Source organism: Ursus maritimus, unplaced genomic scaffold, assembly GCF_017311325.1.
Source record: "Ursus maritimus isolate PB19 unplaced genomic scaffold, ASM1731132v1 scaffold_9, whole genome shotgun sequence".
Taxonomy (NCBI): domain Eukaryota; kingdom Metazoa; phylum Chordata; class Mammalia; order Carnivora; family Ursidae; genus Ursus; species Ursus maritimus.
Window position 1 is genome coordinate 13198472 of NW_024427107.1, and position 17043 is coordinate 13215514.

General features: G+C 39.1%; 1 protein-coding gene across 2 annotated transcripts in view; it reads right to left on the bottom strand.

The window, feature by feature from the left end:
* The window catches only part of ASPH (aspartate beta-hydroxylase), a 209561-nt gene that overhangs the window by 16690 nt on the left and 175828 nt on the right, over positions 1 to 17043 (bottom strand). For both annotated transcript variants that reach the window (XM_040626070.1, XM_008706728.2), the window contains exon 22: positions 2268 to 2403. In XM_040626070.1, the coding sequence (XP_040482004.1) occupies positions 2268 to 2403 (136 nt within the window). The remainder of the gene's footprint in view (positions 1 to 2267; positions 2404 to 17043) is intronic.

Sequence of the window (17043 nt, forward strand, 5' to 3'; positions counted from 1 at the left end):
AAAAACCATTATTTACCTTTGTGGATTCTTTTTTCTCCAACTCAAAAAAGTTGACCATTTAAAAAGGAATAAATATTCTTCAGTCCTGATTATGTGACCAGGACGACCCACCACAATTCTCATTACCATTTGGAGAAAAATGAAACTTCCAGCCACAGCTTTAAGGCCTTCAACTCTCTAGCACCATCCTTTCCTAACTAGAACTAGACAACCTCTACATCTTAACTAAATCAGATACTCCTCAGTCTCTTTGTCCGGATCTGAGCTCTTAGCGTAGCTAAGACACTGCCGAGCTGCCTCTCTTCCTCACATCTTCCCCAACCCCTCTTGCCACAGATTCTCTCTCCAGTTTCTGAGCCACCTGAGGGAGGATATGCTTCAGGGATCCCATCTGCTTCTATGCAAGCTATGGTACTGGTTGTCTTCAAAATTCTTTAAGAATTTTCTTCCAGAACACAGTTACTGGATTGCTCCCAGAAGCCTAGAACCACCAACAGAAGGCCACAAAGAACCTTAACAAAACTTCCTAAAAGAGGGCACATATTGCGTGGAGCGCGGGGTGTTATATGCAAATAATGAATCATGGAACTTTACATCAAAAACTAAGGATGTACTGTATGGTGACTAACATAACATAATAAAAAATTACTATTAAAAAAAAAAACTTCCTAAAAGAGAAACTATGTGACTTACATTCTCTTATGACAAAACAAAACAAAACAAAACAAAAAAACAAACCCCAAAACCCCAATTACAAATGAATTTCTATTTAATTAATTGCAACTAATGGGAAAACACATGCTTAATGATAGCCCCCACACGAAATACACACACAGCTCAATCATTCTGAGTCAAAATGGAAATCAAGTTAGAAATGCAATCATTTTCTGGAAATAATACAAGTGAAAATACATTACAGCTTAAGGAGCATATTTTGCCACAATTAAAACTTTTTAAAAACATGCAAAAATCTAAAGTCAAAATGTTGCCTTCAACCAAATCTTGTCTCCATTATTTATTTTCTTGCTTGCTTAATACTTTTATATGCCCTATAATGCTTTGCAGATTTCAACTGTATCAAAGCACCTTTTGTTAGCAGAGACTACGGTTCTGGAAATTACAGCCAGGATGCCTGAAGCATTGTTGTAGGAAGCATTAGGATGTTAATGCATAAGGATCAGATAACTTGTGAATGCTTGAGGCCAACAGAAATCAGGCATTTTAGTGAGACTCCAACAGACAAAATTAGCATGTTGTTCACATATTGACCTTGTAGCTCCCTTAAAAAAATATCTTGTTGGCCAAAAAGCTGACAGTCACTAAAAATCACGTGATGTCTCCTCCGATGGACATACGCTTGAAACTATTACTGAAGTAGCTCTTCTTTCTCTTCTGTGTAAACCATTCTGAAAGCGCAGGTGAGATAAACAACCTCTTATTTGTCCTTTAATGCAAACCCACTGCTTGTCCTCTCAGTTTATTCGGTGCAGCTGAATTTGTGCACACATACTGCTTAGTCTTCAAAATGGATTTATGTTTGGATAGCTATTGTCAACCCAGGTGACGTGATTTTTCAAGAAGAGAACTGGAAAGAGCCTTAAAGCTAAAATTCAACGCTCCTCATTTTCAGGATGGATTGATATATTAATTCATCGAACACACACATGCTGGAGCCCCGTGTAGTGCCTGAGCCTGGGTTCAGCCCAAGGAATGTTAGGTAGAATGTGAACCACTTCCTATTCTTGAAGAGCGCAGACACTAATTATTATTGCCTGTCCCTCTGCTGTCTTATCGTCTCCAACCCATGGTGACCCCATTTGGGCAGGCAACATCATCTCCATGTTATGGAGCAAATGAGGCTCCAGGGAGGTCCTTTCTAAGATAGTAATTAGCACATGGTGGACTTTTCGGTTAAGCCTACACAGTAGGGTTACTCTTTGTGACTTACCATTTAATGAGAGAGACCAGGAAAATCGAAATATTATTTATATATATTTATCCAAATACACATGTGAGTATACTTACATATACACACACATATATTTACATGTGCACGTGCGCACACGCACACACACACACACACACACAGATAAGTGTTTACATGTAGTTTTAAGAAACAATGATGGATTTTGATAATATATTTTTTCTGGGCAGTTTCCTTTTAAGTTGAGGAATCCCAGCTCTGGGAAGTATCTTGAGAAGACTCGAGCCTTCCTCACATCAGGTCATGGGTTGCAGAGAACGATCTAGAAATCAGGAGCTCTCACCTTGCTGCCACAGCGTAAACTGACTCCAGTCGCCTTTCTCCCTCAGGTTTTCGTCTTCAGGCAGGAAGAGGCCTTTGGTTTTATCCAACACTGCGAGGCCTTCATCGCGGATTAACTTCCAGTTTCTTTCTAAGGACTGAAGGGAAGATTCTGGTTTTACTGGACTGAAAATACGCCTGGTAGTCATCATGACTCTCAGCTTTTTGTTTGTTTATTTGATTAATAAAGTAATGAAATTTGTGCTTTCATCTCGATTGCTTATTTCAGTTTCCTCTAGGACTTCTTGTCAAGCGTTTAAAAAAAGCCCTATTACTATTTTTGAGAACTAAATGCCTTTGCAGCATAAAAATGTCAGTAATTCCTCAGAGAATAATCCCCTCCAACAATTACTTTTATATTTGTCAAAAGGTTATTTGTTTTGTTTTGCTTTTTTAAAGATCACAAGTGAACAAGAGTATTGCTCTTGCTGATCTTATCCTCTCAATACATTACCGTACGCTCCCTGCGACCCCCTGGCACGCAAAGAATAGACATCAGGGACTTCATCTTTCTTTTTTTTTTTTTTTATTAAAGATTTTATTTATTTATGTGACAGAGAGACAGCCAGCGAGAGAGGGAACACAAGCAGGGGGAGTGGGAGAGGAAGAAGCAGGCTCCCAGCCGAGGAGCCTGATGTGGGACTCGATCCCGGAACGCCAGGATCACGCCCTGAGCCAAAGGCAGACGCTTAACGACTGCGCCACCCAGGCGCCCCAGGGACTTCATCTTTCAACAGAGGTCCTCATGAACATGCCGTTCAACATGGTAAATTACGATTACATTTTAAAGACATTGGAAAAGTGTCCATTGGAACATTTGATGGATTATAAAGTTAATAGCAAAACAAAGCAAATAAATGCCCCGGTGTTTAGAATTCAGCCAAACAAAAATACTTCTGACTTCTCCTTAACAAGGGTGCTTTAGCCGCTGTCAGAAAGTGGGTTTAAGACCAGCAGAGCCTTGGAGTGGCCAGGCAGATGCTGGAAGATGTGTGGAAGGAACATTCTGGAGCTCTGGCTGCCAGGCCCTCCTCGCCACCACACTGTGATGCTGATGCAGAGGGGAAAGCAGGCGAGGGCGACGAGCTTGTGGAGGGGCAGACGGAGAGGAACTACTCAGAGGAAAAAAGAATAGAAACTGCTTTCCTACTGTATGCTGAGACTAATTGTACAGATAAACTGGGATTCTGAAATGTTAATAATGCCAAACATTTCTATGTTGAACGAGAGGTGGATGGAGCAGTTGAGTATATGGGTGCATGGAGAGGGAGGGGCACAATACCTGATTTCAAGAGTCAGGGCTCAAGAGCAGGGCACTCAAACTAGTGAGTTACAAACAAAAAGAAAGATTTTGACACACAAAAAATGAAAATAATTAGTGCCCCCTGAAAGCGGATTAAGGTGCCTTGTACAACATGGATCTCTATATTTTGAATTAATCAAGCAAAACTGGTTGACCCATTATTGGATAGAGCAAAGAATTAGATAATGTGTTAAGTGTTTTTTTTGTTTTTTGTTTTCATTTTTGTTTTTTACCAGACCCGGCTTTATGAATTCATGATTCCATGTTGGAAAAGTGATAAGGAGCCAGGAGCTCTCTGAGAGACAGATGCCCTCAGAGATTTGTGTGAAAACATGGTGCCAACTTCAGCCCAGCCCAGGGAACGTTTTTTTATATTATGTGACAACATTAGATTTATTAAGATAGTCTAGGGCCCGACACAGATTTTAAGATAGATACTAATTTTCTATGTCTTCTTTTCCCCTTCATTTCTTTGACTCTACCGGTTTATTTCCTTTTTAAATGTCAGCTTGATTAAGGTATAATTGACAAATAAAATAGTAAGATCTGTAAAAGTGTACACCGTGGTGATTTGATATGCATATACATTGTGAAAGGATTTCCCCCATCTGGTTCATTAACACATTCGTCACCTCACACATTTATCTTTCATTTTTTTCCTTTTCAAAGTTTTCTGTTGAGAACATTTAAGTTCTACTCTCTTAACACATTTTAATTATACAATACAGTGTTATCAACTATAGTCACCATGTTAAACATTAAATCCTCAGACTGTATTCCTCTTATGGATGAAAGTTTGTACCTTTTACCAACCTCTCCCTATTTCTTTTATTCCCCCACCCCAGCCCAGCCCTGGCAACCACTCTTCTGCTCTCTGTTTGTATGAGTTTGACTTTTTTTTTAAATTTAGATTCCACATGTAAGTGATACCATATTTTCTTTCTGTGTTTGGCTTATCTCACTTAGCATAATGCCCTCAAGGTCCACCATGTTGTTGCAAATGGCAGGATTTCCTTCTTTCTCAGCTGAATAATATTCCTGTGTGTGTGTGTGTGTGTGTGTGTGTGTGTGTGTGTGTTTATGTGTATATATACCACATCTTCTGTATCCATCCATCCACTGATGGACATTTTGGTAGTTTCTAGGTCTTACTGTGGATAATGGCATAATGAACATGAAAATGCAGATATCTCTTCAATATCTGATTTTCACTGTCTTTGGATATATAACCAGAAGTAGGATTGCTGGGTCATGCGGTGGTTCTATTTTTAATTTTTTGAGGAAATGCCATATTATTTTCCACAGTGGCTACACCAATGTACAGATTTGATACTGCTATTTCTGTGAGACCCATCTATTGATTCATGTCAGAAGCCACAGCTGCTGCTACCATCACGCTGATTTATGCAGGCGCTGGTCATCAGTAATTTCAATATTACTTCATCCCAAGTAGGTAATTCATACATAGCAAGTCAAAGACAGAATTCCAATAAAAAGATACTCAAAAGCCCTCACTTTGGCAGGTCCCCTGAATGACAGAATATGATGGGGTTTTTTTTCAAGAATCCCAAGATTATGGAAAAGAAAAAAATGCACCCCATATATTCACATCTTCTCAAATGTACCTAAATCGCCAACACTCCTTGTGGTTATTGTAATTTGCTCAAGTTGATAGATAAATCTGTTAGATTCTTGTTAAGCTGTCACACAGATGAGGGGAGAATTACCTTTCTAACACATGAAATTACTTTTCAAATGAGGTTTCTGGAGCCTTACACAGCAGGCTCTTCCCCTCTTCCCTCCTGGTATTTTAGAAGTTTTTTCATTTCTTTTGCAAGCTGATGTTAGGAGCATCTTTGCAAAGAGCTGATCTTTTGTTAGGAAAACAGGCACAAAGCAGTAAGGAAAATGTTAAAGTGACTGCATCACTAAATAAAATTTTTAAGATTTTTCTTAGGAGCAGGCTTTTACCAGACTAATGAGTGCACTTGGATTTGCTTTTGGTTGGTTTGTTTTTTGTTTGTTTGTCGTTTTCAACTTTGGAAAGATTCGGCATAGTCTCTTTTATGGGCATCAGGGAGAAACCTGGGAGGGGACCTGGGAATTTTATTTTTAAGCGTAAACCAAGGAACCACACTATAAAATTCACATGATTATAGGGGATTAAACAGCAAACGTAATTACACAGGGTGTGTGTGTGTGTGTGTGTGTGTGTGTGTGTGTGTGTTTGAGAGACAGAGAGAGAGAGAGGAAGTGAGAGGGAGAGAGAAGGCAGGGCGGGAGGGAGGGAACGGATACGAATCTTTCCTACAGTAATACCACTCAGATGTCTGGGAGGGCAAAAGACTTCCATTTCTTAGTAAATTCCAACAGGAACTTGAAGGCTCACACAGAGCAGGCCATACTCACCTTATTAAAAGTCTCATCTAAAATATTACTTCTTTGACCCTAAATACACCCATTTCATGAAACTGAAAAAAGAAACTGATGGGGTTGGTATTTGAGCTGATCGCCGGGAAGACAACAGCTTCTAATTCACATTTCTCCTTGGGGCAGCACAGATCTGCGAGCACAGAGATTTGATTGTTTTTACGGTGCCACATGGCTTCGTAAGCCCATCATGAGCGCTTGCCTTTTGTTGAACCTCAGCTATATTTGGCACTCAAGTCATCTCTAAGTGGAGTTCCCAGCTTCAAGATTCATTAACCCCACAGCACACCACAGTTCTGTACCCAAGACCCCCCACCAGTTGACAAGGTCCTCACTTCCCAGATATTCTGCTCGTTCTGTACCCCAGACTCCCACCCAGTTGACAAGGTCTTCACTTCCCAGATATTCTGCTCGTTCTGTACCCCAGACCCCCACCCAGTTGACAAGGTCCTCATATCCCAGATATTCTGCTCGTTCTGTACCCCAGACCCCCACCCAGTTGACGAGGTCCTCACTTCCCAGATATTCTGCTCATTCACTTGGTTGGTACGCTTTTCTCTTCAACATCAAATTGGATTAAGTCTACTTTTAAAGTCTTCTCCGAAAACTGATTTCTTGCAGAAAGTTTCAAGAGGACCAAACTAAAGCCAAACTTAATTCTTATAGTCAAATGGTTAAATTTCCCTTTCTATTTTCACTCAATTAAAAGTACGTATTTTTAAAAGTCAACTAATACTACAAGTCTTATAATAAAAGCAGCAGTCTCGCACTCAATTCTTCCCCCATCCTGAGTCCAACCCAGTTAATTGCTTTAAACACCTCTTCTGCTATCTACCTGCTTCTAATCGAAATACTATGTTTATACCACTATTTCTTGATTTATTCCATTCTAGACATTATCATTCATCTTTCTCTTTGGGAAGGTAACAAGTTAACCATCTGATATCTTCTTTTCCCTCTTCTCAATCTTGCTACAGTTAAATTCAAAATCTTTCATACATCTGAGTAAATTTACATTCGGGTTTTATAGTATGACAATGAGGTATCACTCAAACTTGAGTCTTACTGTAACCCTGACCCTTCATTCCACACTTCTGCTCCCTTTTCTTTGGCTTCATTTTCTAATGCACTTACTACTGTTTCTTCTTTACAGCACTGAAAGGGTGATATAAAATCTCTTGATACTCTTCTACCTCTTGCCAAAAACATCAGATAAGCCACTACTTTCTTTCTCTCTTTTTCTGAAGGTAATCCTACAGTAGCCAGCTGTCTTGCTTTGATCGGGACCAGATGCTGTCTGGGCATGCTGGGCAAGCATTATCAGGGAACTGCCCTTGGCTTTTGCCCTGTAGTGGTCTTCCTAATTATTGCATTCTAGTTGCTCCCAAGAAAGGACACAGCATGGGTAACATTAAATTTCTGAAAATATCGGAAACTTCATTTACACCTGATTGAAGGCTTGCCTGTTTACAGAATTCTAGGTAGTAAATACTTTCTCCTGAGAATTTTGAAAACAATGCCACATTGTATTATAACTTTCAGTGTTGCTATTGGGAGAGCTGACCTTTTCGATTCCATTTTTTTGGGGGGGGGGTCCCTCAGAAAACCTTATAGAAGTTAGTACAGTGTAGTGGGTTTGGAGCTAGACTGCCTGGTTTGGAAATCTCAGTCTCCCACTTACTAGCTACATGATATTAGGCAATTAACTTATCCATTCTGCTTTACGTTCCTCATTTATAAAGACGGTGAAATACTATGACTTTCCTCAAGAATCTCTAAGATTAAATGTGCTAAAAGTACCTCTGCTATGTGTAAGTACAGCTATGATGATAATGATGAGGATTTTAAAATCTTCTGTTTCTAGCTTCCTGAAATTTCCTGAAACTGTACCTTAGTGTAAGTGCTGGTTACTTACGGGTCCCTTCAATATGGAAACTCACAGTTTTTCAATTGGAGACTATCCGGTCTTATTTCTTTAATAATTTCTGCTCCATTCTGTGCCTATTCTTTCTGGAACCACTTTCGTTGGTATGCTGAACATGTGAAATTGAGCCTCAAATTTTTCTAACTTCTCTATTTTCAACCACTTTTGGTTTTTCCTTCTGGGAGATTTTCTTAGCTTTCAATACTGCTATGAAACTCTTACTTTTGCAAATCCTATTTTGCACATTTCTGAGAGAGTCCTAGTTGGGTCTTTTTTCCTTTCCACAGTATCCTACCTATTCTTTTTTTGTGGCTACGCTATCTTCTCTTACTGCTCTGAGTAACTTACAGGTATTATTTCTTTGGCATTTGCTCCCCGCATTTTCTGTTTCCCCTGAGCTCTACTGCATTCTTTGCTTGTTTGTTTCTTTATCTTCTTTCACGTTGAGGGGTCTCTCCCATGTTAGGCGACTCTCGGCTGGGGGTCCTCTAGGACTGAGACAGTGACTGGGAGCTGTGTGAAAGGGGAGGGCGTGGCATTGACAGGCGTCCCCACTGGGCACATATTCAAGCCAGTTTTCTCACTGGGCATCTGAAACGTGGGGTAGGGGGCGGCGTATTCTTCAAGCCCATGCGGTTGCTGCAGTAGCAGGTGCCTTACGCCCCTTCCCTTTGGAAGCCCCTGTGCAATCACTTCCTTTGGTTTCAGCTTTCTTGGACTCGCCAAGTCAGATACTTCCCTCTTAGACTTTCAAAAGACAAACAAAACAGAAAACAAGCTGGTGGTGTTCATCTGTTTGTCTCCCTCCTGGTGTTTTTTTTTTTTTTTGGTAGGTTTATATTTTTACTGTCATTTAAGTGAGGTTTTTCTTTTCTACTGTCATCTGTTCCTTTTTTTTATCCTTTTATTATCATTTAAGTGAGGTTGCATGTGGGAGGTAGTAAATGGATTGCTCAGTTCTGCTTACTCCTTCTTCACCCGTACTTCTAAACATCTCCAACAGGTGATTATTATTTATTTCCCTTCTTTTCTCATAAACCAGAAGGACATTCTAATAAAACTGAGAAAACAAAATCCCATTAGCCCACAAAACCTCGTAGTGATCCCTGGACTGTGCCTTCAAAATACCACCAAACTCAAAGTGATGCCATTTCACGTAACTGAAATAGGCGGCAGAGAGAAGAAAACATTTCTCAGCATCATATTTCAGTTTCGAACTCTGCTACTCCATATACTGACTTATCGTCACCCTAATTTCTTTTCCCTTGGCCTACATGCTCCCCTTGCATCATTTGGTTGGTATGCCCCCAATTCCATGATGTGGTCCAATGATGACAAAATTCATTATGATGCTTGAAGCCTGACACAAGATCACTTTTAATTTTGTCCTAATCAAGCAACATTCATCCATCTGAGCCTTAAATATTTTCTTCTATGTAGGAAAATTGAACCGTTCAGAGAAACGTTTTTGCTAAGGCAGTAAGTAAACATTGCAGATTGCTAAGTAAGGGGAGTTTCTTCACTAATCGTATTAGTTTGTGGAGGTTGTCATAACATATAATTACCACAGACTGGTGACTTAAACAACTGAAATCTATGGTGTCACAGTTCTGGAGGCTGGAAGTCCAAGATCAAGGTGTCGGCAGGTTTGGTTTCTTTTGAGCTTTCTCTCCCTGGTGTGCAGATCTTCTAGCTATGCCTTCACGTGGTCTGTCCTCTATGTGTGCACACGTCCCTCCATGTGTTCCAATTTCCCTTTCTCATCAGGGCACAAGTCATATTGGATTAGGGGCCACCCCAATGGCCTCATTTTAACTTAACTACCTCCTTAAATGACCCTATCTCTAAAATACAGTCACATTCTGAGGTACTGGGGGGTTAGGGCTTCAAAATATGAATTTTGGAGAGCATGATCAACACATAGCACAAATGTACATTCAAGTGAGAACTAGTTCCAGCTACGAGGGCAAATGGCAGATGGGAGGGGATCAGGAATAAATTCAGGTCAACATGGAAAATAGTACATTTATAGGAACAAAATAAAACATAGTCATGGAAAAAGGCAAGAAGAGCTATGCTTTTAACATGTGGACAAAACATAATACAAGAACTCTGAGAGCTCAGATTAACATAAACAAGGTTAGGTAAGCAATGGCATATGATTAGCTGTTAAGAAAAAAGGAAGCAAGAAAACACAGATATTGGCAATTGAGAAGTCTCAGAGATGCGTATTACTTTGCAAGGTTCTAACTCTAAATTCAGAGAAGTCATGTGGTCAAAGACCATTCTAGGCAAAGTCTGTACATTAAAATTGGAGTTAAAAGGAATTGGTAACAATGGTGCATTAGTACAATATATACCAAATTCTATATAATTGGCTGTGAACATATTGTTAGAATTAATTATTATTTGGGAATTATATATCTAATTTTTTGAGAGATAAATCAGCTTGAAGCCTCACCAAAACATGCCTATACTTTATACCATGACAATGAAACACGAGTAGCATATCCTAGATGAGACAGGACTAGTGGACTCTGCCTTAAAGAGAGCAGCCAAGCGTGGAGGGCATCCCCCCCCCCCCCGAGTGCTGAGCTGAAGTTATGAATCACAGCTAATGCCATAGTGAGTGTAATGCTCTCACAGCAAACTCTCTTTGCAATAATTTAAATAAAATCTCTGCGGGAAATTAGTAGCATTAAAAAAGCAATCTCTTGCTGGTACTAATGCATTTTAATCAGATTTCCTGTTTTTCAAGTTTGAATATAAAGATAAAAGAAAAGCTGACATTTCTTATTGCGGAAATAAAGACCAACCGAATGAGAAAAGCAAAGGCTATTTATTCACAGTGTGCTAGAGCAAGGGAGTCAGCCACCACCACTTGTGTTTTGGTGAAGAAGTGGGCAAACTCAAAGGTGAAAAAAGGAAAGGCTTCAGGCATACCCTGAGTGGAGGCTGTTGGCAGGTACCTAGAAGTGGGCATCCTAGGTGATTGGTTAGGAGAGCATATCTGGCTGTCTTGGACTGGTCCTAAGCTGGGAGGCAAGGTCAAACATTAAAGAAGCTGTCATTTATTAATTAAGTCCTGGGCACTTGGGGCCAATTGTTACAGAAGTTATTCTTTAGCTTCCTGGATTGTCACTAGAGATTGTTACCTGGCCATTCTGGTTTTCTGTAAGTCTGGCTTACAGCAGGCTGGCTTCCTGGGTGATTTAGAAAAGGGGGTGGTTTCCCAGGAGGTTTTCTGCAGGTTGTGGGTGAAGGTTCTAGGTTTATATATGGTCTGGACATTGTCCATTTGTACATTCAGTCTCTCATTGTCCTTACCGAAGAAAAAGGATAAGATAAAGCACCCTGCACTGGGGCAAGAGAAGTCTTGGAGAACTGGATTTTGCTCTTTCTAGAAAGTGGCAGAGAAAGGCTGTCTTCTACCAGGACAAAGGAGAAAAGATAGTCCGGGTTACCAGGAGAAACATCCAGCCTGGGGGCTTCAGGAAGCAAATAAGACTCCTATTCCTTATACCTAGACCAGACTGGCAGGCTAGTGGGCCAACATTCTTAGTCAGAGGAAGTTAAAGGGGGAGGCAAGGTACCATCTCCCTTTCCTACTCTGCCTACAGGGACCAGTGCATTGAGCTGTGTCCTGGACAAGCAAAAACCCCCAAGTCCCTAACATCAAGGGGCCAAGAGTCTGATGGGGCGGCTTTCTGTGCATACAATCAATAAATCGCTCGATAAACAGATTATCTATAATATGTATGTGCATATGTATATTTAAGACATCGACCTGTGTGGATGAGTACTAAGACTTAGATCACGACCCACATGATTAAAAATTTTGGAACAGCAAATAGAATACCAACCTACAGATACTGTTTACAATTTTTCTGAAATATTCAACACTGCACTGTGAATTCCCAAAGACAATCACAGATAAAGATAATTTTTAGACATTTTCTTTCCATTGACCAATACTGAAAACTCACCAATTTCACTCTGAGAAAGAAAACACCCTTTTCGTTTGAAATAATTCAAAGAATATAATACATTTTATTCTTTCACTATGCCGCCATAATTGGCATCATATGCCATCCTAGAACCTTAGCTGAGTGTTGACTCTTGTCAAGGGCTCCCATGTAAACACACATAGGCACAACCATGATGGCAGGTTTTCGTTGTGTTTGGTTTTGTTTCATTTTTGTGCCTCATTAAAACCTTGCAGGAGAGGAGAAACTGAGGGAATTATTTTGAATTCAGAGAGAAAGAAAGTGAGGCTCCAAGGGTGAAATGACCTTCCCTAGGGGTCAGAGCTGACGACAAAACTAATGTTTCTAACTGCAGAGCCCCCTTAAAAGTTCACTTTTAAGTCGTACCACCATTCAATTTCCTGAATTCTCTGGACTCCTACCGCCATTCAGTTGTGATTTTTTGTGAAAGTGTCATTGGTGTTCCAAAAGTTTAAAGTTTGATTTAGAAAAATAGGATTAAACTATTATGTTAATCTTAAGGAACTGCCATTAGCACTTCTTTATAGTACAATACTTACTTTCAGAGAAAATTGCTAATCTTCTTCATTTACAGCTTAATTCCACAGTAAATCTGCCATTTTTGCTTCTTTCTTAGTCTATTTCATTTCAAAAAGCAGTTCAGCGGAAACATTCAAATATTTAATCGCATAGACAGAAATGTTGAATAGATAGAAATGTTGAACCACTGACATACTACTGTGTAAGTCTTATTTTTTGTCAAGTTGACACTATTCATACACAGTGGATTTCTTAATTAAAAGCCACAGTCTGAAGGAAAATGACGGAGAGAGTATCATTTTAATCAGTCATTCTTATGCACGGTGTCATGCCATCAGAAAAATAGGACTGGGCACTCCTCCAACTAATACAAGTATAATAGGAGGAAGGGGAAACTTACCTGGGATGCTATATCAGAGCGCTGCTCTGAAAAACTCAGAAACAAACTCAGAAAAATTTGCAAGTTTTCCTTTTGCCCATGGTGAATGCAAAGAGGTATCAGGAAACACACATGCAAAAGGTATCTTTTAAACTAGCTTTCAGGGGTGAGTGGGTGGCTTAGTCAATTAAGTGTCTGACTCCTGATTTCAGTTCAGGTCATGATCTCAGTGTCCTGGGATTGAGCCCCGGGCTGGGCTTCTGACTTAACATGGAGTCTTGCTTGTCGCTCTTCCTCTGCTCCTTCCCCTGTCTGTGTGCATGTGTGCTCTCGCTCAAATAAAATCTTACCAAAAAAAAAAAAAAGACTATAATTTTCAGTTGCTATTCCCTGTTGTTGTTTCAGTGTTATCACAGTAATTTCTATGCATGCATTGTTTATATCTAAATTAAGCATGGAGTAATGTAGATCAAAAAGCTAATCTCAAAAAGGGAAAAGCAAAACTATTCTGTTTATGACCTAGCAAAGACTTTAATCCATTTGTTTCAATTTCTATGTTAAATACCCCCAACGCACTATGGCTTTGATATTTGTGATCTGGGCAGCAACCTACGGGCCTTTAATGAAAATATGCCTAGAAGAGGAAACTCTACTGGAATATTTTTCTCCAATTTCTCCTTCATTCAGTTGCCATAGCCTCTTACCACCTCCAATGCAGAGTTGCCAGACTGCAAACTACACAACGAGAGGGGAACAATGACCATTCAACAAAAGGGAAAAACACAGATGATGCATTTTACTGAACATTGTCCCACTGCCTCTAAGAAAACTGCTCTACTTCTCACTGGAACATACTGTGAGAATAATTTAAATGGAAATGCACTATCCTTGGTAGTTAATTGTCACGGAAGGGCCAGAATGGTCCTAAAAGGATTTTGGCCAAAAATGGCAGCTACCTGATCTAGAAGGTTTCCACTTTAAGATGTTAATGCCCAATCCATGATCCATAATATTTAAAACTGTAATTTGAAAATGGAAGGAATCTTGATGTACAAGTGTTTGTCAACTAAATGGTCATCAGCCCTGGATTTCCTTACATAGCAGGCTCTCTCTTGTCATGGTCAGTATTGGCAAATGATCACCTTGAAATTGCTTTTTTATTTGAAAGTCATAACCAGACACAATATTAACATTTCTACAAATAAAGATGGTTAGCAAGTAATGCACTGGATTTCAAACACAAGATGTCACACACTCTGAGATTCCATGCTGCCGGGGACCCAGTGATCAATGCCTAGGCCCTGCTTCTCTTCTTAAAAAAGGACAACTTAAAACAGGGAGGGTTGAAATCAAGAAGTCTAGGGAAACAGAATTGAAATGAAGACATGATTGGCAAAAAGGAGGAGGACATAAGACCAAGTAACTTTGAGGTAGAGTGGGCTACAGCGAAGTTATGGACTTTGAGGACAATGATTTTCATCAAAACCCAGCCCTGCCATCATTAAATATGGGACCACGGGCAAATTTCATTTCTCTCCTCCTTACTTTCTGATATATAAGTGGGCCCAAGCATACCTATCTTGCAGAACTTTATAAAGATTAGAAGTATTATATACAAAAATGCTCAGTGCATTGATTGCAAATAGGAGGCATTTCAGACACAATAGCTGTTATATTATTATTTCGGTAATACATAATATTTCAAAATTGGCTTTCCAAGTTGTTTTTTGGAAATTAGAAAATATTTTTCTATGAAAACAAGGTAATTAATTAAATTGACTAATAATAATAATAATAATTAATACTTATTGAGCACTTCCCATTTACTTATTAAGTCTGAACAACCAGGAAACAAATACCATTTCCATAGGTGCTTTGCAGTTAATGAAAGCAAAACACAAAGAGGCGTTGCTCAATGTCACCTAGCAAGTAAGGAATGGACCAAAATATCAAAATGAGGCAATGTGGCCATGGTGTCCTCTGCTCTAACCTGCTTCATTATTCCTCTGCTCTAAGCTGCTTCATTATATTGTCTCACTGGTGATTATTAAGCGTGATTTTTCATCAACCCCTCAGAAACCTATTTATTTTTAACACACTTAAACTACAACATGCTACCACAGTTTCCTATTTTTGTTAACAGATTTATTGAGCTATAACTCACATACCAAAATTCACTCAACTAACTTTTACCATACAGTGATTTTTAATACAGTCAGAGTCATGCAACCATCAACTAGTTTTAGAACCTTTTCATCATGCCAAAAGTAACCCCTTACCCATTAGCAGTCACCCCCCTCACCCCATCTCCTCAGTCCCTCGCAATCACCAAACTACTTTCTGTCTCCATGCCTTTGCCTAATCTGGACAGTTCGTGTAAATAGAATTTTTTCCCCCTAAAGATGAATTTATTTATTTTAGAGAAAGAGAGAATGTGTGCATGAGTGGGGGGAGGGGCAGAGGGAGAGAATCTTCAAGCAGACTCCCCACTAAGCACAGAGCCTTGATGCGGGGCTCGATCACGACCCACGAGATCTGACCTGAGCCGAAACCAAGACACTTAACTGACTGAGCCACCCAGGTGTCCCAGACAGTTCATATAAATAGAATCATCTAATAGGTGGTCTTTTGTGACCGGTTTCTTTCACTTGGTGTAATGTTTTTAAGGTTCATCCATGTTGTACCATGCATCAGTACTTCATTTCTTTTTATTGCCATTGTGTAGATACACCATGTTTTGCTTACTCATTCATTCATCATTTAGATGGGCATTAAGGTTGCTTCTACTTTTTTGGTATTATTAATAATGCTATTATCAACATTCATGTACTTATTTTTGGATGAACGTGACGTTTTTATTTCTCTTGGGTATATACCTAGGAGTGGAATTGCTGGGCCATAACTGTTTAACTTTTTGGGGAACTGCCAAATTGTTTTCCAAAACGGCTGCGTCCTTTGACATTCCCACCAGCAATGTTTGAGGGTTCCGATTTCTGTATATACTTGCTAACATCTGTTAATGTGCATCTTTTTTGTTATAGTCATCCCAGTGGGTGTTAAGCAGCATCCTGTGGTTTTGATCTGCATTTTCCTAATGATGAATAACATTCAGCATCTTTTCATGTGCTTCTCGGCCATTCATAGATCTTCTTTGAATAAATGTCTATTCAAATCTTTTCCCATTTTAAAACTGGGCTGTCTCTATATTGAGTTATCAGAGTTCTTAATATATTCTGGATACAAGTCCTTTGTCAGATAATGACTTGCAAATATTACTTCTCATTCTGCGGATTTTAATTTTACTTTATTGATGTGTTCTTTGAAACATGAAAGTTTAAGATTGATGAAATCTAATTTATATATTTTGCCTTTATCACTGTGCTTTTGGTGTCATATCTAAAAAAAAAACATTGCCTAACTCAATGTTATAAAGACTCACTTCCGTGTTTTCTTTTGTAAGTGTTATAGTTTTATTTCTTACTTTTAGGTTTATTTCCGTTTTGAGTTCATTTTAGTGTATAGTATGAACTAACTTCATTTTTTCGCATATGGATATCCAGTTGTCCCACCACAATTTGTGAAAAGACAATTCTCTCCCCACTGCATTGTCCTGGCACCCTTGTCAAAAAGCAATTGATCACAAATGTAAGAGTTTATTTCTGGACTCTCAGTTCTGTTTCACTGATCTATATGTCTACTCTCTGGCAGTTTTAAAAATCATATGTAAGAAAAGAGTGACAAGGGAAAAGAATATACTCTCTCTTTTATGTTTACCCATGTGGTTATCTTTAGTAACGCTCTATTTTCCTTCATGTGGATTTATGTTACCATCTAGTGTTTTCATTTCAATCTGAGCAACTGTGTTTAGTCTTTATTGTAGAGCAGGTCTGCTACTGGGAAATTCTCCCAGTTTCAATTTTTCTAGGAATGTATTAATTTCTTCTTTATTTTTGAGATCGTTTTGCTAGATACAGAATTCTTGGTTGACAGCCTTTTTCTTTCTGTATTTAAATGTCATCCCACTGCCTTCTGGACCCCATGGTTTCTGATGAAAAGTTAGCTGTTAATCATATTGAGGATCCCTTTTCCAAAATGAGTCCTTTACATTTTTAAGAAACTCATTTTGTTTTTGGCTTTTGACAGTTTGACTATGAAGTGTCTAGGTATGTTTCTTAA